At 34.9% G+C, this 24,493-nt stretch overlaps 2 protein-coding genes and 1 long non-coding RNA gene across 7 annotated transcripts; 2 read left to right on the top strand and 1 right to left on the bottom strand.

Annotated features, from left to right (window-relative positions):
* Nucleotides 1-7,818: 7,818 nt before the first annotated feature.
* On the bottom strand, nucleotides 7,819-8,693 carry LOC148565965 (uncharacterized). Its single transcript, XM_088487316.1, has 2 exons — nucleotides 8,073-8,693; nucleotides 7,819-7,995 (listed from the first exon to the last, which is right to left on the bottom strand). Exons 1-2 carry the CDS (start codon nucleotides 8,691-8,693, stop codon nucleotides 7,819-7,821), a joined length of 798 nt encoding a protein of 265 aa, XP_088343442.1.
* Nucleotides 8,694-11,331: 2,638 nt separating this feature from the next.
* LOC107644127 (uncharacterized) lies at nucleotides 11,332-20,085 on the top strand. Of its 5 annotated transcripts, none has more exons than XM_088488574.1 (8): nucleotides 11,332-13,059; nucleotides 14,633-14,690; nucleotides 15,525-15,714; nucleotides 16,981-17,035; nucleotides 17,346-17,414; nucleotides 18,463-18,512; nucleotides 18,761-18,951; nucleotides 19,459-20,085. In XM_088488574.1, the coding sequence occupies exon 1, from the start codon at nucleotides 11,388-11,390 to the stop codon at nucleotides 13,047-13,049; it is 1,662 nt and encodes a 553-aa protein (XP_088344700.1). In that variant the 5' UTR covers nucleotides 11,332-11,387; the 3' UTR covers nucleotides 13,050-13,059; nucleotides 14,633-14,690; nucleotides 15,525-15,714; nucleotides 16,981-17,035; nucleotides 17,346-17,414; nucleotides 18,463-18,512; nucleotides 18,761-18,951; nucleotides 19,459-20,085. The 5 variants fall into 5 exon arrangements, with proteins under 5 accessions (XP_088344700.1, XP_088344699.1, XP_088344698.1 ...); XM_088488573.1 differs by having other exon boundaries at nucleotides 19,418-20,085; XM_088488572.1 differs by having other exon boundaries at nucleotides 18,761-19,078.
* Nucleotides 20,086-21,607: 1,522 nt separating this feature from the next.
* On the top strand, nucleotides 21,608-24,214 carry LOC148565964 (uncharacterized). Its single transcript, XR_015883619.1, has 3 exons — nucleotides 21,608-21,751; nucleotides 21,846-22,143; nucleotides 23,997-24,214. It is a non-coding gene; the product is annotated as an uncharacterized LOC148565964 (long non-coding RNA).
* Nucleotides 24,215-24,493: the final 279 nt, after the last annotated feature.

Genomic DNA, 24,493 nt, shown 5'->3' with positions numbered 1-24,493 from the left:
GTCAAACTGTGAAAAATAGAGTTTTGGTGAAAAACAGGGGAGTGTATGTATGCATACATATGTGTGCGTACACACGCTTGCAAACTTCTTAGTGTGTACGTACGCACACGTCCTCGTGCGTACGCACCAAGGTAAAAATGGACCATGACGCGTACGCAGCTGTGCGCCGCGTGTGTGGGAGTGATGGATAAAGGCCAACACCCGCGTCGCGTGCGTGCGTCGCATACGCATCCAAGCCAGTATAAAAAAATGTTAAGTCTGTAGAAAACAGATTTTTGCACCTAACTTTCGACGTCCATAACTTCCTCTACAAAATTTAAATTTTCACAAACTTTATACCGTTTTAAAGCTCTTGAAATTATCTTTAATTTGAAATAGGTTTTATTCAAATTCAAAATCCGAGACTTAAGTTATGGATCGTCGAAGTTCATTAAAAATCAAGTTTTTCATAAAAGTGCCAAACCTCAAAGCTTTCAAAACTTTCCATTCTAAACCTTCGAAACTCTTACCAAAACTACATTAATTCTCCACCATACACATATCCGCTTCCATATCATAGCTACTCTACCAATTCAATCAATTCAACATATGATCAATCTATTATTCTAATCAATTCTAACATCAATTTTCAACCAATCTTCAACTCATCATTGTAACCAAACTCTCACCACAACACACATCAACAATATATATTTATCATAATACATTATCATCATCAAACATTAATACAATCTTCATTCAACATAATCATAATTTATCAACATGTCACACATTCCCATCAACCTCATTACCCAACACAATCACCCTCCATAATTCATCAAACATTTCAACAATTCACATTCATAATCAAACTCATCAATCATCAATCTTTTTATTAGGATTACTAACTTTTAACATACATCCATGCTTCAACCTATCTTATGGTCATCTAGCCTATGTTTCACAAGATATTATATATTATTTACGAGAAACCAAAACCATACGTCGGCCGATTCCTCCCCAAGCTCAAATCTACCACTATTCAAGCTTCAAAGACTCCAATCCACACCCAATGATTCCAGCCACCAAAGGTCCAACCATCAAGCTCCCAACATCATCAATGTACTCCAAATCAACAATATTTAATCTAATCCCGCAACATATGACTATAATCAACATTCAAGCTTACTAATTCACTAATCAACAAAAGGTTTGAGGTTCTTACCTTCTCCCACTGATCCTTGAGCAATACCCACAAGTGAGGCTAGTGAAACCCTAAAACATGAAAATCATCAAGGAATTGAGTTCCTCAAATCCTAAACCCGAATTTTACACACCGGCCGAAATGGAACTAGAAAAACGCAAGTTACTTATAGTTTTGTTTAGATGAAATTGAAGGGATCAACGAGCACGATGCGTGACTGCAAACGGCACATAATTCCGATCACCGGAGCAAAAGTTATCCCACTTTGAAGGTTAGATTTTTCATGAAACCCTCTTCCTCTTCCCCTTCCCTCTTGTGCTAAACCATTGTGTGTGCTTGAATGGAGAAGAAAGGTGGCTGTGTTCTTCATTTAAGGGGGAATTGGGCTGTGCCTTGGGCCCAATATAGGCCCGGTTCAACCGGTTTGGCCTGTTTGGCCCAATCTTGGGCCAAATTCTTTAAAATTAGTGTCAAAATTCGTATTTTAATTTTTTCTATCTCATTTAACTATAAATTTCTATTTTATAATTTTTTTAATTAATTATTAATTTATTGGCTAATTAATTATTAATTTTGCGGGTTTTACACATAGTCTCATGCGTTATACGCATGGTCTTCTTTCGGTGCTTTTAGCCTCTGTTTACTTTGGCAAGTAGCACGCATGGCTTCCCACGTATGATGCAAGACTTCATTTGGTGCTTTCTTGTCTAGAGAGCTCTCTGTTTGGTCCAGATAGCTTTCTGGTTAATTCCTCCTTCTTTTGCCTCTTCTTTGTGATGATTCCTAGCCTCTTCTTCCTCTTTTATCTTTGCTGACTTTCCTCCAGATTCTTCTATAACAAATGAATTCAAACTAAATCAAAGTAATGCTCACTAAATCATGAAATTATTTCTTATCTAACAAGAATCATTAGCTTATTGAATAAAATTCTAGAGAAAAAATAACTAAAGATGCGAATGCATCAGAAGGGTGCCTACTGCCTTCGATGGAGTTTGAGGATTGGCGCCCAGTGCCTGGTTTGGGTGCCCAGCACCCATGTATTATTTTCAAACTGGCGCCTAGCGCCATAAGCTCAAGTTAGGCACTAGAAGTCCAAGTTTGGTACCCAGGGTGTAAAGTGCAGCGCCTTCGAAGCATCCTTCCTCACACACGTTGATCACCGAGTACCCTTTTCCTTTTTTTATGGATTTTAATTTAAATCAGTTTTCAAAAAAATTATTGCATGCATACTCATCCTTTTTTTGTTTCTTTCTTTTTCTTTTTCATCATATTTTTTGTTTTCTCTATGAGTCTTAGTTGCTTAAAACTTGTGTGCTTGTTCCTCCAATAAGTTGCTTTTATAAAAAGAGAGTATCCGGGTGAAAAGAATTGATAAATAAAAAGGAGATTAAAACAAAAGTGGGTGACTCATATAAGTATGTGATTACATTAATAGACTCGAGATATATGGATGAAACTTGTGGAAAAAGAGACAGAATCTTCAAAAACTAAATTCTAGAGAAATATTATGAGAATCCAAGGTCCAAACCATGAAGCAATGAACTTTTTCAAATATATATATATATATATATATAATAGGGAGATTGAAAATAGAAGAATAATGAAGGTTATGAGTACCAATAACTAGAGACCAGTTATGTACTTGTGATGCAATTGTGTCAAGGAGAGACTTGGATCAGTAAATCTGAAGGATGCCTCATCACCCGATAAGGCAATAACTTGAGCCAACTGGCTTAGGATTATTGATTGAAAACTTATATTAAGAGTTAGGTTGAGATAAAGCATTTAGAGTCCAAAGAGGCTCTGGGCACTAATGCCTGGATGAATGAAAAGATTTCCTAGTTATGTGCTTGTAGTCTTGATTATGTCCAGGAGAGGCTTGATTGATTAAATCTGAGTGGTGTTTTATCACCCAATAATTTGAGCCAACTGGCTCAGAATTATCGATTGAAAATCTATATTAAGAGCTGTCTTAAGATAAAACACTTAGAGTCAAAAATTTCAAACATCTTCCTCAGTTAAGAAAAATTGTTAAAACTTTTGAAAAGTAAACTGCTTTCAAGGTCATAAATATGAAAAGGATTCTTATAATATAATCCTGTTTTTGAATATTCTTAATTCTTAAGTATGCAAGATTCATCAAGATAAGAAAAGTCCACATGTGATCATAGGATTATTATAAACCCCACTTTCTATTTTAAATATCCGACTCGGACTTAAATTGATAAACTCTTCGATTCTTATCACTAAGATAACGTTTGTTTATTCTTCTTTTTGCTTGAGGACAAGCAAAATTTTAAGTTTGATGTTGTGATGCTTAGTATCTTTAGTGATTTTTTTCATATCTTTTTAAGTAGTTTTGTTATTTTTTAATGAAGTTTTCATGGCAATTCATATATTTGGAGTTGTTTTAGAATTATTGTGCATTCAAGATTAGTTTTAAAAGTAATCAAGAGAAAAGAAGCAAACAAGGAAGGCACAATATCGAAATCCCCGGAAGGCGGGCATTGGACGCCCAAGAATTACCAAAGAGGGTGCCCAGCGCCAAATTCATAAGTCCATCGCCCAAGGAAGCAATGCCCAGGGCCTTCGATGGAATTGGAAGGCTCAAGCTGGGCGCCAGGAGTGGGCACCCAACTTCAGAGGACCTTCAACACACTGGGGGCCCAATGCCTAATACTGGCGCCTAACTTCAAGTGATTTTGTCACTCCCGAGGTCCAAAGTCTATCGAAGTCTGGTGCCAATGTCCCAAGTCCAGCGCCAGGTCCATGATCCTCTTCCAAGAAGTTCTAATTCAACCCAAAGATTCATGATTTGAATGATTAGTTATTATTAACTTCTTTTAGAAAGATAAGATTTCATTTTAGTTTAGATTTGAATTATTGTTATCTTATCCTTCAAAAGATAAGATTAGATTTAGTTTTGAATTTGATTTCTTATGTAGGACTCAGGATATATATAAGGAAGAGATGATTCACGGGGAAGGATCTAGCATCTATCATCTCATTCATTAGCTTTTGTTTTTCCATTTATCATGAGTAAGTAATTCTCTTTTGTTAAGGGTTAGGAACTCTGTTTAATTTTCATGGATTAGTAATGTGATTGTTTCTTTTATGTTGATTAATGCATTTATACTTATTCAAAAATTGAGTTTCGTTCTTCATCTTAATGGTTATAAGTATTGGGAAATATTCAAAAATTCTATTTTGGAAAATTTCGGGATTAACTTGAAACTCTTTCTCATAATTTTTTAACTTGGCTAGGAATAGTATTTTGAAAGTTGTGTGGCGTTAAATCAAAATTGTGCTTAACCTCTTTTTCTTAATTAATTGACTAAGGAGTTGGTGATTAAATAAGTTAAAGAGAAATTGAATTGCTAAAGAATTGGAATTTGATTATATATGATTAGTCGTAAATGTATTTTTGCATAAATCAAAGTAAATAAACATGAGAATTTTCTTTTTTGAAAGTTAAATTTCTCTGAAGCCTTTAACATCTTTATTCACTGTTTAGTTCTCTATTTTTGTTTCATATAGCATTCATTCACACCAAACACTCTCCTTTACTATTCTTTATTATTTCAAGATTCACATCCTTCCTCTTGCAAAAGTTTGGCCGATCTAATTTGAAGATTCAATTAGAAGTTGCTTGTTCAATCCTTCAATCCTCGTGTGAATGATATCCACTAACCATGGTATTACTTGAAGTGATTTGATCCAATTGTCAAGATTAGTGCCATCAAGTTTTTGGCGCATCAACTGCAAAATGCTACTCACTACAATCAATGCTAAGCTAGAAATGTATTCCTTCACTAAATTAGAAACTATTGTTCTTACACATTCTGACATGATTCAGAAATTCAGAAAACCAAAAACTCTTCTAGTGCAAGCAAATATGGCACAGAGTTCTTTTCCACCATTTCTGTAAACCTCACGAAATTGATGAATAATTAGCTAATAAATTAAGTATTATTCTAAGAAATTAGGAAATTAAATTTTTATAATCTAGAGAAGTAGAAATACTAAAACTACAAATTTTGATACTAACTTTAAAGATTTTGTCCCAAAATCGGGCTAACGGGCTGAACCAGTTAGATCGGGCCCAAACAGGGCCCAAGACCCAACATATAAAAGCTAACACTCAGCCTCCTCCTCCCCCAAATCAAATTAAATACGCTGCAATTGGGGAAGGGAGCCATGGATCCCTAACCCAAACCTTTTCCAACATCAATCCTCTATATCTCACAATCTGGAGCTTCGATCGCTGCACCGTTTGCGGCCACATAATCACTGCGTCGAGCTCCTCGAAACCATTTGAACAAAGTGGTAAGCAATTTACATTTTCTCACACAGCCCTTCCTCCTTTTAATTTCGAAAATTTGGGTTATAGGCATTGGGATTGTGATGTTTTCACGTTTTAGGGTCAAGCTAGCTTGTGGGAATTGTTGGGTTTTGTCCAATTAATCCGTGGGTGAGGTAAGAAACTATTAAACCATTGTGAAATATTGAAATTTGGTAACCCTATGATTGATTATAGTGGATTGTGTGGTATTAGATTAAAATTGTATGAGTTTGAATCAATTAGTGGATGTTGGAGGATTGATTTGAGCCTTAGAGTTGAGATTTCATTTGGTGAGGAAATTAGAGGCTTGGAGCTTGACGAAGAAGGGAATTTTGAGGTATTCCGGGTTTAGGGAGGAATCGGCCAAGGTATAATTTTGGTTTCTAGTAGTTAATGTTTAATATCGCATGAAAACTTAGGCTAGAAGACTATAAGATAGACATGAACTTAATGAATTGTGTATATGGTATATGATTTGTGTATAAAGGGTATATGAGTTTGTATGTGTCGAATTCAGATTTTTTTTATGAGTACAAGATAATGATGATGTTGATATTTGTTGTTGGTTATGGTGATAAATTACGAATAAAATGATTGAATGGATTGGAAGGTCTGGATGCTGGTATCTTGTGGAATGAATGGAGAATGTATGAACATGGTTTGCTTACTTTTGGTACTATTTTGGTTGTAAAACTATGGTTTACTTAAACATTTTGTATAAGGATATTCTATTTTCACAAGCCTAATAAAAATAAAATTTCTATAATCTCTATATATTATAATAATTAAACAGTGAATATAAAAAGTAAAATTGCCTTTAACAACAGAATCTATGTTTGTAATTTTTTTTTTTAATTATTAGTTAGTGGTATTGTTCATATTGTTATCGATTGATATTGTGAAAAAAAAAAAGGCATCAAAATTATACATATAATTTCTATACACAAATGGGCAATTCAATTTGATATTATGAAATGTAAATATTAAAAAAAATGAACTTATTTATGGAAATAGAGTATATGATCCAATCCAATGCATCAGTGCTTGGACTAGTAAAATAATAAAAGTAGAAACAAATCAAACAATTAAACAAATAACCTCGAACAAGCTTAATAGTTAATACTACCCTCACTGAGTTAAGCCCCATTTTGGTCTCTGAGATTGACGAGTTGCACTGATTTAGTCCTCTAGATCCCGATTGCACTAAATTAGTCCCCCAAATTCGAAAAATGCACCACGTTAGTCCTTAGCCTATTTTCCGTCACCGGAGGACTAACGCCATTAGTGACATGGCCAAATATTGCCACGCTGGACACACTAACGGTTATATGACGTGGCGTAAAGTTTGATTTGCTCCAATTTAGTCATTATCCCCCTTTTAAAACCTAAGTTCATCCTGTGACCTCATCATCTTCTTCTTCTTCCCGTTTCTCTCTGGTTCTTCGTCTCCTGCTCCCTTCCGAGTATACCATCATGATTGCAAGTGGGAGCCAGAGTTCCATGCGGTCCAACACAAGGAGTTCCAGTCGAAGTAGAGCATCGGGTGTTCCACAGTGGTGTGGGTGTGGGTGCCACCCTGTTTTTCGGTGGTCCACAACAGAGGCTAACCCTAACAAGCCATTCTTTGGGTGCCCTAACTACAATATTAATGGTAAGAGGTGGTGTGGTTTGTTTGTCTGAGCTGACATTGGAGAAGAAGACCTCAGAGGAAGGGTAATTTCTACTGTGGATGGTGACCAAGTTAGGGTGGATTTAGCTTGGAGAATTGGGAAGAGAGAGGCTGAAGTTAGAACCCAAAAATGTACATTTTAGTTTTGGCTTTGTTTATAGTTTTTGTTGTTGGTTTTATGTTGGTAGTTAAAGCTTGAAGATGAGTTTGTGTTACTGTGTTCAGGGTGGAAGTGTATTAGAAGAAAGAAAAATTCTCCTTCTCAAATTTCCTAGTTGTTTTCTGTCATTCAATGAAATTGCTAAAAAAAATTGCAAAAAATGCATCTGAAGTAGCATAATTGACGCTGGAAGAAATTGTCATAATAATAATAACCATATCAATAAGTTTTAACAAAAGTAACAATAATCCTGCCATATTAATGACAACTCTCCAGACAAGTAAAGAGTAGTTCTAATTCCAAAATACACCTTAGCTAAAGGACACAGAGTGCCATCATTGTCATATTGTATTCAAATATACTAAAAGTCTACTGCCATAAATTCAGCCCACAAAACAAAAAGTATGATTCACAAAAAGATTCAAAGTTTCATCCAAAATAGGCTGCACAGATCAGCTACATCTTCATTTCTTCTTCCTTGGTGGCTTGAAGCCAGGTGTTGGGACAAATTTCAGGAAGTTGGCCAGTCTGGAAGATGTGGCAGAGCTTGCTCCTTGTAGTGGATCCATAGTGATCGAACCTGATGGTGGTGTGGAGGACCTCCTTCTGGTCTGCAACTTGGATGGCCTCGCAGGTGGATCCTGTTTCAGTAGGACATAAATTCAGTTGAATGTGGACAACAATTTTTAGTATGAGTTGTGAAACAAAATGCAAGTACCTCTTGACTATGTTGGGACTGTTGTGCATCAGAGTAGTTTGGCTGGGAGAGGTCGATCTCAACCACCTGGGCATCAACTGGTGCAGGTGCCTGAGCAGGGGCTTCTGGAGCAGCTTGAAAAGGTGCTTGTGGATGAGCCTGAGCAGGTGTATCTGGAGGAGCTTGAGTAGGTGCTTGAACAGCATTTTCTTGTTCAGTGGGCTTTGTCTTAGCAACAGCTGCAGCTGCAGCTGCAGCTGCATCAGCAAGAGCTTGAGCAATATCAGCTGCTCTCTTTTTTGGACAACCCCTCTTTGTGTGCCCCTTTTGTAGACAGTATTTGCAAGTAAATGGTTTTAGTTGTCTCTTTAGAGTCCCAGTCACGTTAGATTTCTTGCTTCCTCCATTACCCTCATCTGCATCCTTTCTCCTTTTCTTTGTTAGTGGTCCGGGCTTCTTCTTTTTCTTTGGAGCTTGTGGTCTATTCTGCTCGGATTTTTCCCAAAGAGATTGTCCAGGCAATGGATTTACATAATGTGCATAAGTGTCTCTATATGCGTCCATGGTGAGCCACTTATGACAGAAATCTTCAGGTCTCTTATTCACCCTTGCGAGTGCTGCACATGCATGCACACAGGGCATTCCTGAAGTAATTAACAAAGTAATGTGTTATTAAAGTATTTAACACAGGTCTCTTATTTAATAAAGTATTTATTTACCTGTTAGCATCCAAAATTGACATGTGCAGAGTCGCTTGCCCAAATCCACAACCATGTTAGTTGGATGACCATGCACTTCAAACTTCTCATACTCATCATTCCCAGTCCAGATTGGCATCCAACTCTTAGACTCCTTCCTGATCTTGTCCAACCTACTTTGAACCACTGGTGGTAACTTTCCCACATGGTTGGCTAACTGTTGAACCCGGATTACACTTCAAGAGGGTTTTTCCGTAGTCCCTGACCATTGCATACTGGGCCTTCTCATCTCCATACACCACAACTCTAGCGTCTGCCAAGGCTCTAGAAATTGAATTCCTATTTAGCACTAGATCACACTTGGACTTGAAGTAGACAGCTGCCTCACATTGTCTGAAGTTAGGATATTTCCTAACCTTCTTCACTGCCTCTCTGAACTCAGACTTTGTATTAAACTTTATCCCCACCTCAAGTTTTAAATCACCGAACTGAATACCATCTCTAAATACCGGGAATACATCATCTGGCTCTTCTTCAGAAAATTCATCTTCCGAAGGAGGAGGAGTCTTCATTTCCTCCGAGTGCCAAGAGTTGGCACCATCAGACTCTGCTCCAGGATCCAAAGCATTGTCCAGGTTTTCATCTCCTGTCACAGGGACTTCTAAGAAACTTAAGTCTACCTCACACTCCTCATCATCCACCACCAATGCATCATCATCGTTAAGAAACTTCCTCTTAGACTTTGATAGTCCCTCAGTAGGTGCATGCTTTAACCAAGGCTCTCTTTTCTTGGTCTCACATTTTTTTCCAACAACATCATCATCACTTGAGCTATCACCTCTCCTAGGATCATATGAACTGTCCTCTGTGGTGTGTTCATCTTCAGAAGAAGACAACCTCAGCACTTGTTTTTTCTTGTCTTGTTGCTGCCCCTTCCTCACTTGTGAAGCAGACCTTGTGCAATAGGCTTTAGTTGTGATTTTGGGCTTTGGATTTGGTTTGGGCTTGGACACAGAATTCCGGTTGCGCTTGGGGTTGGGCTTAGACGAATTCTTCGGGTTGGCAGTGGCCTTATGTAATGATGTATTATTGGATTTCGGATTTGGGTTGGCATTTGAATTGGGTTTAGTTTTTGGGGGAACTGGAGGAGTATTGGTAACAGGCTTTGCAGTAGTAGCTTGGCTAGGATTAGAGTTGGATGTGGTAGTGGGATTATTGTTTTGGGGTGTTGGGTTATTAGCACCAGGATCTGTTGGTTCTGTGGTCTTGGGTGGTGAGGTATTATGCATTGGTTCATTGTTGTTGGTGAATGGAGTCTCATCAGCAGGGACAGTGGGTATATTAGCTTGGTTTGGGGTCTTGTCTTGTAGGCGTTCATTCTCAGCTTCATCACTAACCTCTCTCAAATCATCATGGTCACCCCTCAATATACTCCACAATCTCATTTCCCTAAAGAATTTCTGGTGTTGAAACTGCATGCTCAAAGTAAACATCAACCAGCCCATCATTCTTTTCACCATGAAACACATCTCTCTCAACTCATCATCACAATTCAGAGCTCTTAACCCAATGTCTAAACTCCTCCCGGGCACATGCCACCAACATTCTCCTATCCTATCATATCCTAGTTCTTTATAATAATTTCTAACCCAAAAAACATCTAAAGTATCTACATCAATGTCACCAACGCATGCCTTCTTATCAGGAGAATATATAGTCATCCCGTTTTCATCTTTCTGAAACTTTCCCCCATGGTGGAACATAATATCTAAGTGCACATCCATCTGCATGATTCAAAAAAATCTCTTTTCAGCACCAGTTCCACACAATGATCCCTTTAAGATAGTTTTCATCAACTACATTCATACATGACAGAAACATATATCAAAATAACACACATTTATCCACCATCGGAACAGAGCATGAATACAAACCCCAAAAAAATAGTTGCAGACAACATCAAAATAAAACCCTAGCCCAAATTCCACTACAAACCTCAGGGAAAAATAATATACAAAGCAATAAACTATGATCAACAACCATCAACGCATTCCCTAAAATTTGAAAAAATAAAATTTTAAAATCTTCACTAACCTCGGTGACGAAACAGAAGCTCCTTGTAGCGGCAAAGCACCTCCTCAGACAATTGTACAATGTTCACTCGTGATCCAGTAGTCTCCGGGAATCCTATTGCAGTTACTCGTTCCTATTTTGAGTGAGTAACGGAAGAGAGACATTTTTCCTCTACGTCACTCATGGAGGAGTTGAAGACGAAGAGTGGAGACAAAAGAGGGAAAGACCAACGTTTTGTTTTTCATCGCATAGAAACGACGTCGCTCAAAGGGGTTTTTTAGCGCCAATTTACAAACGATGCCGTTTCCTCGTGTCCAGCGTGGCAATATTTGGCCACATCGCTAACGGCGTTAGTCTTCCGGTGACTGAAAATAGGCTAAGGACTAACGTGGTGTATTTTTTTAAATTTGAGAGACTAATTTATTACAATCGAAATCTGAAAGACTAAATCAGTGCAACTCGTCAACTCATGAATCTCGGTTAGCAAAATGGGGCTTAACTCTACCCTCACTCTCTCGGATGGAAAGCACTCTTCCTTTTTACCATACTCTCCTTCATTGCAAGAATGTTATCATTGTTCTCATTCTCACCAATAATGTTAAGGTATGCTCTTCAAATCCCAAATTCTGTTTCCCACTCTGCTCTCCGTCTTTGCTTCCATTCAACTTCATCCCTACACTCTCACTCTCATCCCCAATCGCTTGATGAAGCTGTTGATTCCTTCACTCGCATGCTCTCTATGCGTCGTACTCCTCCCATCATCCAATTTAACCAGATTTTGGGATCCCTTTCCAAGACAAAGCATTTCCACGCCGCCGTTTCCCTTTTTCAGCAATTGCAAATCAGCGGAATCGCGCCCAGCGTAGTTACTTTGAGCATCGTAATTAATTGTTGTTGCGGCATGGGTCGTATGACGCTTGCTTTCTCTGTATTGGCCAAGATTTTCAGGATGGGTTTTCAGCCTGATACCATAACATTGACAACAATCCTGAAAGGTCTCTGTCTCTGTGGTAGTGTTGAAAAAGCAGTGCGCTTTCATGACAGAGTGCTGGCTCATGGATTTCACTTCAACCAAGTCACTTATGGGACGTTGATCAATGGGCTCTGTAAGACCGGACACACATCGGCTGCTATTCAAGTGTTGAGAAACATCCCACGGTATGGCATTGCTCCTGATGTCTTCATGTACAGCGCAATTATTGATAGCCTCTGCAAGGATACACTTGTAAGTCAGGCTTTTCATTTATTTTCTGAAATGCTTGCTAAGGGAGTTTCTCCTAATGTTATCACATACAATTCTCTCATTTTTGGATTGTGTCTTGAGGGTCAATATAAGGAAGCCATGGATTTGTTAAGTGATATGGTGCTTAGAAACATTACTCCAAATGTTCGTACCTATAGTATTTTGATCGATGGGCTATGCAAGGAAGGAAAGATCAAAGATGCTAAGAGTGTATTGGCTGTAATGGCAAAACATGGTGTGAAACCAGATGTGGTTACTTATGCCAGCTTAATGGATGGATATTGTTTGGTTAATCAGGTAAATAAGGCAAAATATATATTCAACACAATGGCCCAAAGTAGAGTGTCACCCAATGTTCAAAGTTACAGTATCATGATTAATGGCTTGTGCAAAAGTAAAAGGGTCGATGAAGCCTTGAATCTCTTTGAAGAAATGCGTCGTAAGTATTTGGTTCCAAACACGGTAACTTACAACACTCTTATTGATGGCTTGAGCAAATCGAAGAGAATCTCTTGTGCTTTGGAGCTTCTTGTCAAGATGCACGAAAGAGGTCCACCCTCTGATGTAGTCACTTACAATTCCTTGTTGGATGGGATGTTCAAAAACCAACAAGTTGACAAGGCACTTATGTTATTCAAGCAAATGAAAGAGAGTGGCATTGATCCAGATATATGCACGTACAATGTACTTATTGATGGCCTATGCAAAGGTGGAAGACTTTTAGTTGCAAAAGAGATTTTTCAAGATGTTTCCGTTAAAGGCTATCGTCCAAATGTGAGGACATACAATATTATTATCAATGGGATCTGCAAAGAGGGCTTGTTTGAAGAAGCATTGGCACTCTTGTCAAAAATGGAAGGCAATGGTTGCTTACCAGATGCTGTGACTTTTGAAACTATTATTCGTGCTTTGTTTGAAAAAGATGAGAATGACATGGCAGAGAAACTTCTTCGGGAAATGGTTGCTAGAGGCTTATTGAATTGATAAAAAAAAGGTAATATACATCAATTCAAATTGAAATTACATCTCATTGTTGCTGAATATGTATCATAGTTCTGTAAATTCTGTGTCTGTTGGGTCAGAGGACTTTGGCAATGCCATAACATCAATTAATTTTGCACTTTTGATTTTTGCAATTGCTATTATCCTTTTTAATTCAACTATTTTATTGATTCTTTAGATGATATTCCTCGATATAGCTTATAGATTTAGTGTTTAAGATCTCTTTATAGCAATGGAGTGTTCTTTCCTGTTATTCTATGAGATCATATATTTATCACGCTACAAACTAAGCAAAACTAAAAAGATTGAAAATTTTGTTTTGTTGTTTGTTCTCTGCTATTCTGTTGTGCAAGTTATTTTTCCATATCTTTGTAGGTACTATATATATATATATATAATTCCTATCACTGTTTTATCATAAGCAACCATTAGCTATTGTTTATTTGATTAGATCCTCTGGGAATTGTTGTAAAAGGAAATTTAAGTAGGTATTAAGTATTTATTCTTAGGCTATATAGTTTTCACTTCCATCTTTAAAATAAACCCACCTTCTCGAATGCATGTCCCCTCTTTTCATCAACCTAAGCAACATTGAGTCAAGGTTAATATGGTTCAGTTATCCCAAAATTTGTGGCCATTTTCTTAATTAATGCTACTCAATTGTATTACTTGGAAATTGCTTCTGCTGAAAATATGTACATTATGAAATACTTTTTCGGAGAATGTTTTTCTGTTAATTCTTAGATAAATTACCTCATTATTTCTTGTTTAGACAATACTCCAGTGTCTTTTAAGTCTCTGTTTATTAGCATTTTAAAAGAAGTTACTGGCTTGGAGTTTTGTTATGTGGTGTTGTGATGGGGGTGTTAAAAGTGAAACAATATAGAATTCTTTGGAATTGCAGTTGATTTTATTTAGTGGATTTCTTTGCATAATTATTGTATTTATTTATTTATTTACTTTCAATCAGATGGGTAAATACCAATCCACCATGTTATATGTATAAATTTAATTGGCTTTATATTAATCCAAACAATGTTGAAGCTCTCTAGTGTGAATTTTCCTTTATACTTTGATTTTGGAATCAATTGTGAGACACTAGAATTCTTCAGAATCATACTCACTGGTTTAAACTTCAAAAATCACTTTTCTCATGAAACTCAAACAAAAATCACTTCATCTCAAACAGATAAAATATTGATGTTGCTATTAACTCAAAGTCAATCTTTGCATTATAATTAGGTTCTTCATTTTTATACTTCCATGCTAACTTGTGTGGTTCGTGCTGCATAAAACAGTTTTAGACTTAAGTAAACAGTACTCCAAATAAACATTTGTTACTGCAAAGGGCATAATTTTGCTGTATGGTAAGAGTATATGAATATAAAATGTGTTTCGGATATTGCAAGTTCATCAACAAGAAGATGGCTCTGTCATCAAGAGTTGTTTCAGACTCTACAGAAAGGGAAAATTTTAATATAGTTAACCAATTTTTTGTTCATTTTCACTGATATACAAAATGGGAGCACAAGTTGAATAGTATTATTTATTTATTATTTTTTCAGTTCTCGTTATGCAATCTGCAATGGAGTTCTTTTCAGGCTCTACCATTTGTAGGCACAGGTAATTTAACTTTTATGTCATTGAGAAGTTGTGGTTCTACCTTGGAGCAGAAAAAAAAATTGATGGTGCTGGTAATTGTTGGCGCTATAAATAGTGACAGCTAGTATATTTAATATTTATTATGAAATGTAAATATAAAATTTACTAATATTATATGATAATTTTTGTGTTAATATTATATGATAATTTGTTATTTATTGTTAATTTTCTAGTATTAGTTCCTGCAAAATTTCATAGGTTAAGTTTCACCTAATCATTTTATAAGAAGTTATTATATTGTACATGTAACTAATTTTTTATATTATTGAATTTGAATTATATTGTTAATTGTTGTCTTATATATTATTGAATAGTAATGTCAGGTGACTTTTGATATAGTCTAGTTAATACAATATATAATACAGTAGACACAGATACTACAGTAAAAACATAAATGACTAATGTATCTCTAGTAATGCAAGAAAGAACACAATAATTGAGTGTCTTTCTTCTCTCCACTATCTCAATATATCAAATTAATTAAAATCTTTCGTTACGTAATCTTCCAAATACCTATCTATCTCATTCTTATTAAGTTCACTTGGCTTTATTTTCTGTGTTTGCTTCCATTTTCTCGAAAGATCTTCAATCATAATGCTATCATTGTCTCTCATCTCTAAATTAGAAGAAAAGTTAGCATTTTGAATGTTCGCTAATTTTGCCTCCAAATACTAATTTTTCCTGCACATATTCTTCTAATTCCTAATTTTTGATAATCATCATTCAATCATAATTTTTCTCTCCAAATAATTTTTTTTTATCACCATCATTCAACAATGTTGAACACTTTCACAGGACTCCAATAATAGTACTACACCTCCAGCATCTTTGTACTTTAGGTTGGAAAGAGGGTTATGATAAACGGGCTATGCAAAGAGGGTATACTTGATGAAGCATTGGCCTTAAAGTTGGAAATGGAAGACAATGGTTGCCCTCTGGATGCTGTAATTTAAGAAACAAATATCCGTGCTCTGTTGAAAAAAAGGTGAAAATGATCAAACACTGAAATATCTTCATGAAATGATTGTTAGAGGCTTATTGAAAAGACAATAGGAGAAATAAATCAACTCAAATTAATAAATTTTCTGTTGTCAAAATTTGTACAGAACTTGGTAAATTTTATATCTATTGGGTTGGAGGATTTGGGAAATGCCATGAACTCACTATCACCTTGATTTTGGTTATCTCTATGTTTTTGAATTAATTTTGAACTTGTGTTGTTGGCTGATTTTTGACTCTCTGACCATGGCTATCATGCATCCTGTTTCGGCGGATATTCATAGTTGTAACTGTGCTTGAGATTTCTTGATAGTAATTAAGAGCTCATGATTGGTCTGATGAGCAACTGTGCTTTATTTGACTAAATCTTCCTAGAATTCTTCTAAAAGATATGCTGTGGCAAGATTAATGACATAGATATATGATTTTCACTGCCGTCTTTAAAACAAATACATCTATTAAATGCATGACCCCACTTTTTTTGGCTGACAATTTCAACATTTTGTTATTTTTCAAAATCTGATCACAGCTGAAGAAACCTGTATACAAAGTATGTGATTACACTTGATTTTTCAAGGAAAAAAAAGGGCTGTGCAAGAAGGAATTTCTAGGAATTTGTCTACTATGGTTCAAACATGAATTATCTTAAAACCTTTGTTCATTTTCATAATTAATATTACTCAGCTGTAATTCTTAGAAATCAATTGAAAATATGTACATTATGTTGATTTTCATAATTAATGTTACTTAGTTGTAATTAATGTTTTCTTAAAACCTTTGTTCATTTTCATAATTAATGTTACTCAGCAGTTAATGCTTGATTGAATTATTTCATTATTTCTCGTTGAATAATCCTATATAGGGATTACTATATTGTTCTTATTTAAAATCATGTTGAAAAGCTTTTATTATTAAAACATGGTTTGGAGTTTTGTTGTCTGTTATTAGCTACACCTGTCACAAAAGATTTGGGGATTCTAATTCCAAGTACAATTGTTTCTACACCTGTTTCTTTGGGTTTTCTAAATTTTCTCTGCAGTGATGATTGGGGTTAGAATAAAGAATTAAAAGTGAAACAATGTTGTACAGTTTGAAATTGCATTTCTTCTTGAAGAATATCTTTGAATATCAAAAGTTGAACTCTGCTTAAGTGCTGATTAACTTATTTCATGAAACTGATATTGACCTTGCATTGGTAGTTATTTTGGATTCTTGACATGTTCATCTTTGTTCCATGCATACTTATTGCTAGGTGCACGCAAGCATGTTAAGTTGCAGCATGGCAAAGACAAGATTGAAGATCTCTAGTATGAATTTTCCTTTATACTTGGATTTCAGTTTGTCCATTTGAAATAATTGCGAGACAGTTGATTTAATATTTTCTCAGCATATTTGATTTCTAGTTGAACCCACCATTGGATTTTAAGCTTCAAAATCAGTTTTGGATGGAAGTGAATAATAGCTACTTTCACAAAAATCACTCTTCAGACTGCACTAATAAACATAAAATGAATTGATCTCAAACAAGATAGAATATGGTTGATAGCATGCTAAATGCTAGCTGTAGATATGGTTTATTTTTTTTTTTTTTCACCCTTTCTTTTTTCTTTCAAATAGGTATGTGATTTTGGCTTATCATGAATGAAGCACAGTAAATTCCTTTCTTCCAGATCAACTGCAGGAACAGTAAGTTGTCATAATCCTCATTTCTAAGCTCAAATACTGTGTCATACCCTCTGCCACATTATTCATTCTTTCATGTTCTTGTTCTACATTTTGCTGCATATTTTTTTTCCGTTGTGCTTTATATTCTTTTGAAGATATATAAACATACACAAATGGAGGCATTTGCTATTATCTTTTAACAAAAAATTTGGAAAACCAGGAGATTCTTGCCGTTTAAAAATTCATTATGTTTGGGATGTTATATTAATTCTTTTGTGATGATGAATACCTATCTTTAGCCTCGGCTTATGTTATGTTCAATTTATAATACAATTACTAGTTCTATAGGCCAAGAAAATGTCGATTAAATAAGGTTTGGGAGAATGAGAGAAGGAAGAAAACAGAGTGAGAAAGAAAAGAGAATTCAGAGAGAAAGATAAGAAATTTATGATCTGCATTACTAGTGAGCTTATCACTAATCTGTGCTTATGTATACAGAAGAGTAGCTTGCTGTGCAAGCTAGTACAAAATGTACAACAGTCCGTTCATTCTTAAGTTACTTATGATAGTTGTAACTAACAGCTGTCCTATTGTAGCTGGCACTGTTCTCACAGCCAACAGTTCTTCTCTAGACTTTACCAACTCACTCTACTACAATGAATGGTGTTTGGTAACAAATGAGCAAATCTTTCTTAATTTTGTTGAGGCCTAAACATGAAACTGTTGAGTTTTGCTTGTTATAATTAAATTTACTAAAGTTTTTGTTTGGTAAGAGTTTCTGCCTTTTTGGAAAAAAAAAATATAAAGACAGGGGAGATAGAGATAATTGCACAAATTTTGTCTTAGGGAAGATAAACTTTGTGCATTTCTCTATGTCTCCTTTTCAAATAGGTCTGTGTCCTCTGATAACTGCCAAACGGGGCCTTAGTTAACTACATGCTTTTCATCTCTACCTCAAACTCCTGTCTTTCATATGTGTGATCAGCTCCGGTATTCTGCACGTATTTAGTTTTGCTGCTAAGCCTTTGTTTGGCATTGCAATACATTCATTTTTTATAACATGTTGCAGGCCGAGTGGATGGCGCCTGAAGTGTTAAGAAATGAACCTTCAAATGAAAAGTAAGCTCAGTTATCATTGGTTTTCATCATTAATTTTTTTCTTTATTTTGCTTGTGGAGGAGAATTTCATAGTCTGTGTTCCTCTCTAACCTGAATCATCTAGCATAGAGAAAAATAAATTGGAATTTTTATTACATATAACTATTGTTCTTTGGCTTTGTTGTCTCGTGGTTCTTCTCATTGATGTTGCCACCCTTTTAAGCTGTTCATAATTTTATGATTATAACAAGTGGTGATTGGATATCCAGGTGCGATGTTTATAGCTTTGGAGTCATATTATGGGAGCTCTCTACTTTGCAACAGCCCTGGGGTGGAATGAATCCGATGCAAGTTGTGGGTGCTGTCGGTTTCCAGCATTGTCGCCTTGTCATTCCAGATGATATGGACCCTGCTATCATGGAGACATGGATATTATCAAGCAATCCTGAAAGACATGAGTGTACTCTTCAATCATTTTATCCTTGTTCTAAGATATCAGAACTCTTGCTTATAGCATTCTGAAAACCGCTTGTTCTATCGAATATGAATAATCACATGAAAGGAAATACACATTTGATCTTGATAAGGTATAATTTTGTTTCAATATAACCATTCTTGTAATAAAAAATCCTTATAATGTGCAAGCCAGTTTCAACAAACCCCTGTAATGACGACTCTCTGTTTTCTCTAAAGATTTTTATGCATGATAGGGACTTGATTACACAATTTTTAAATTAGAAGACTTGGTTGAAAAATATTTGTACAGTATATGGACTTAATTAAAAACTTCTAGACTATAGGGATTTGTTGAAAATATTTCGGCATATACAGGGATGCCCTTGCAAATGTTTAAGCTTTAGGCCTTTAGAATACTTAACCTACAATCATGATTGGTGTGACTATATGATACCTTTTCTGTATGGTAGAGATCCAAAGTTGAGACCTACATTTGCTGAAATAATGGCAGCGCTGAAGCCGATCATTGGTTCTCAATCTCAAGTGCCGAAACCGGGTAGGCATGAGAAGGCTCAGTCATCAAGAGTTGGTGCAGACTCAGCAGGATAGGAAACAATTATACAGCTAACCATATATTTGTTCATTTTTGCTGATAAAGAAAATGATGGGAAGACAAATCTTTGTTCATTTTTGCTGATAAAGAAAATGATGGGAAGACAAGTTGAGTATTTTTGCTCATTTAGTCCTGTGATTCTTTTCAGTCTTGTCCCTTTCCTTTTTTTTTTTTTTAATTTCTTTCTTCCCATTTACTTTTAAAATGTTTTTTGCAATCTGCAGTGGAGTCATTATCAGTTTGTACCATTTGTTTGTGTACACAATTCTTTTTGTAATTTTGCTATAATCAATTCTAAATTTTGATGTGCATAAATTATGAGATGTTGCAGTTGTAGCTCGAATGGAAGAAAAATTGATGGTGCGTGGAAATGGTGCTGTAAATGCAAATTGGATAAGCTTTTTATTCTTTTTCTCTTTTTTATTTTTCAATTTGGATGGGGCCAAGTGTTTTATGTCTAAGTGTCTAACTTCTTCACCCAGTCACCCTTCACCCTTCTTGCTGTCAAAAATAACAAAAAATAGTATTGTTTATATTTTTACCAAACTTGTAAAATTACTGTCTTTTTGGTTTTAAATTTGATGAAAAAAGAAAGTATAAAAGTGCTTTAGTATTTAATTATATACAAATATTTAATTTCGTGTTGTTATATTTATAAAAATAATAATTTTTTATAATTATGTGAATAGTTATTTAGGGGAATTATATAATTAAATAAAAATATATAATTTATATTTTTTGTATATTAAAATTAATTCTTTTTATCTTTTAAAATCACTTTTTTGGTGGATCAATTATGAATTTTTGTTAGTTTAGTCAACCTTTCTTTGTTTTCAGAAAAGTGATTAAGAAACCAATTCAAACACATTAATTGTAGTAACAAAAAAAAATATATCTTTTCAATTTGTTTTTCTTAATTCATGTTATAAAATAAACTTATGTGGAGTTATTTTTATATGAAATTAATAAATAAAAATATTAGATGATAATTTGGTTAAATTTATTAAATCATCTAATAAAGTTTAAATATCAATTTTATATAAAAATAATTACATAAAATTATTCACATGCAATTATTTTTATACAAAGTTAATAATTAAAAATTATTACCAACAAATTCACATCAATTTTATCGGTGTTTTTTAAGTGAAATAAAAGAAGTAAAGAAAATGTGATATAATAAAGAGCGAGTATGTTTTAAAATGAGCACAACACTTTGTGCACATTAGAATATTAGATGTGTCATATCTATATAAACCATCTGATTTCGTTAAATGAAAATAAAAAACTAATATAAAAGATTCTAACAAATACAGAATATCTTAATACATAAATAAATATCTTTTAATAACAATACTTTATATAATAATATAATATTTTTTATTTTTAAATAAATAAATATAAAATATATTAATATAAAAATATAAGTTTTTTTATTCATTAAATTAACTATTATGCAATAAAATTTTTACAATATCAAAAATTATATTAAAATGATATTTTAAATTTCAATATAAAAATATAAAATAATTAAATTTTATTTTATATTACTTGACAAATAATTAGATTATTATCTTCAAACTTATTAACTAACTACTTTGTTAAAAATATTATTATATAATATGATTGTTTCTTAAAATATTTATAAAATTTAATTTTTCGACTTTATTTAATATGTATAACGTAGGTTACACGTAACAAGTTTATTTTTATAAATTTGTCTTATTTGTTAATTTTTTCTATATATTTACCGTAAGGAAAAAAAATCTTTATGCATGAATAATGCTATAGTGTGGAGGCTGTAAACCCCGTAAAATCAGTAAATAATTAGTCAATAAATTAAATTTTAATTAAGAAAATTAAAAACGTAAATTTAATATTAAAATGGAATAGAACTCATTAAAATAAGAATTTTGACATTAATTTTAAAAAATTTGGCTCAAAATTGAGCCAAACGGGCCAAACCGGTCCCGTATTGGGCCCAAGGCCCAAGTATATAAGGCAAGGCTCAGCTCTTATTTCCCCAGCAAGTTGAAGAACACGCTGAAGGGAGGGGAAACCATCAAATCCTAACCCCAAATTCAATTTAAATTTCAAATCCACGTAACTTTCAATGCGGAACTCTAATTGACGAGTCTTCTGCGGCACATGTCCGCGGCGTCGAGCTCTACAAAGCCCATAATATTTTAAGGTAAGAAGTCACATTTTCTTCCTCAATTCTCCCATTTCCAGTTTCAAATTTCTTGGGCTTTTGTGTTGAAATTTTGTGTAATTTCGGTGTTTAGGATCAAATTAACTTGGTGGACTTGCCGAGTATTGTCCCAATTCTCCGTTGGTGAGGTGAGAACTCTCAAACCCTATTGGATTTCTTGGTTATGTGTGTTGAAAATTAAGTGTGTATGTATGGGTATTCATGATATGATATATGTGAGGTGTATATATATGGTATGAAGCTAATTGGGAATGTTGGAAGCTTAATTGGAAGCTTTGAGTTGGAAACTAGATGCTGAAATTTTGGTATTGAAGCTTGCAATCCTGCCTAGTGGGTTGCCTTGGAAAAAAACTACGTGGAAATCGGCCAAGGTATGGTTTAGGTTTCGCACGTTTAATATGTAAGGTTGTGTGAAAACTTAGGCTAGAGAACTATAGAATAAGTTGAATTGGTTTTATGCATTAAATGATTAGTTTTGTAATGTTGATGGTAAATTGATGATTAGGCTTGTGTTGGAATTAATGGATATGAGATGCTTGGCATTAATGAGTATGAGTTGTTGGTATTGAGTAAGTGTTCTTGTAATTATTAATGAAGAATTGATATATGTGATATATGTTGATATATTGGAATCATTGTGTGGATTTTATGGAATGGTATGGACATTGATGTGCTAGTGGTTGGTGATGATGGAATAAGATTTGTTGTGTTGTAAATTTGCAGGTTTGTGAGTAGAGAATGAGAAATTGGTGAAAAATGGGGTTTGGGGTATTTTTGGTAAAATGTGAATTTTGACGAACTTCGGCAGTCCATATCTTGCTCTACAAATTTTGAAAAAAGATGAGGTTTGTTTTAAATTAAAGAGGGTTTAACAAGCTTGAGATCGATATAAAGTTTACAGAAAACCAAATTTTGTAGAGGAAATTATGGACGTCGAAAAATTGGTGCAAAAACTGAATTTTTGTAAGTTGCAGCAGAACCAGGTTTTTTGATGTGTGCCCACGCACAAAGCCGTGCGCACACACCCAATAGAAGTGAAAATCCACCTGTGCGTATGCACGTCTCTGTGCGCACGCATACCTGGTATTTTCTATAAAGTGTGCGTACGCACGCCCCTGTGCGCATGCACATGCCAAGATGGGCCTTCTGTTGGTGGCGCTAGCACAGGCAAGGCGCTTGCACACCAAGTGATGTGTGCACACGCACGCACTCGTGCGCACGCACACGATCTGCTTTCTTTCCGAGTTGTGCGCACGCACACACCTGTGTGTACGCACACACTCTGTTTTACCAGCACCCATGTTTTTATGATCTGAACGTGGTTTTGAACCCCTAAACCCCCTATTTTTGCCCTGTTAACCCTAGATTTTACTAGTGAGCTTGGTAATTAGTGGAAGATAGGAGTTGGGGTAACTTAGGAATGAAGAAAGAGGTAAAATATGATGAATTATAAGGAAGAGATGTGAATGTAAGTGAAGTTATGATGCCAAGGCTTTGATGAATGATTAAATAATGATTATAAATATGAAATGGCTTATGAATGATATATGAGATACGCGTTTCCCTGGCCAACAGAACCGTGGTTCGCCACCACGTGTTCCAGGTCGAATCTCGATACTCTGTTGACCCTACGTCGTAAGGGTGACCGGACACGTATAAATTCCCGGGTATGGATATCCCCCAGTGAGTAATTTGAATGATATATGAATGTTAAATCTATGCATAGACTTATGGGGATGCGCAACGGGAGACAGTCTAAAGTTTTCGGACTTGTCGGGTTGGCTGGATAACCGACAGATGAGCCTCATCAGCCATAGGACAGGCATGCATCATATGCATTTGTTTGTTTTGATTGCTATGCATTATTTGAGATTGCCTAATTGAATATTTATATCCTGCAACCTGCTATTCTTGCTATTTGCACTATCTGCTTATTACTTGTGCGTGAATTTGATTGGTTGTTTGTCTCTGCTGAATTATGGAAGACAGAGGGACGGAGGAATGGTGAATTGGTTAAGTGTTAGGTTTAAGGCAAGTGATTATAGTGTACTTAGAATACCTACCCCTATCTATGGCTTTTACTTAGAAATTAAGTTTTGTAATTGTGATAACGGAGCTCTAGGATTGCCTCTGGCATTCCCAGGACCTTATTTATTATACGCATGACACTTTTACCATGCTAAGAACCTTCGGTTCTCACCCCATACTGTGTTGTTATTTTCAGATACAGGTCGAGAGGCTTCTCGCTAGGCGTCTGGATTTCCTGAAGTGGAGTAGTCTGGGATATTTTGGGTTTTCTGTTTAATTATATATGTATATATGTACTTAGCTTGCTCTCCAAGATATTTGATTATTTTGTTCCTCATAGAGGTTACAAGAGAGGCTAGGGTCCTTTTTTTGTATTTTGTGTATTTGAGACACTTATGTATATATATGTATATATTCTCCGGTCAGCCTTGGCTTCGCAGGCTGAGTCAGGAGCTAGTTTCACTGTATTCTTGACTCTCTTTTCGCTCTTTCGTTTATCCATATTTTTAACTTTTTGGTTTCTTAGCTAGCAAGTAATTCTATTCTTTAAGCGTTGCGCTTTTTATTTTGTGATAAATTGTTTTACCGTTTTTCAAGACTCCTAGTATATTTTATCCTTTGTTATTATTATTATATACTTTATTTTAAAGGTCGTAATACCACACCACCTCTGTTTTACATCCTAGGTGTAAA

Source organism: Arachis ipaensis, chromosome B5, assembly GCF_059453495.1.
Source record: "Arachis ipaensis isolate K30076 ecotype BB chromosome B5, ASM5945349v1, whole genome shotgun sequence".
In the NCBI taxonomy this organism is placed as follows: Eukaryota; Viridiplantae; Streptophyta; class Magnoliopsida; order Fabales; family Fabaceae; genus Arachis; species Arachis ipaensis.
Note: the sequence above shows the minus strand (reverse complement) of the source record. Positions and strands in the feature narration are given on the sequence as shown.

Coding starts and splice junctions, on each gene's coding strand:
- LOC148565965 (XM_088487316.1), bottom strand. CDS start 8,693: ATGCCCTGTGTGCATGCATGTGCAGCACTCGCAAGGGTGAATAAGAGA. Junction 7,996..8,072: donor AGTCCCAACATAGTCAAGAG/GTACTTGCATTT, acceptor CTACTGAAACAG/GATCCACCTGCGAGGCCATC.
- LOC107644127 (XM_088488574.1), top strand. CDS start 11,388: ATGTTATCATTGTTCTCATTCTCACCAATAATGTTAAGGTATGCTCTT.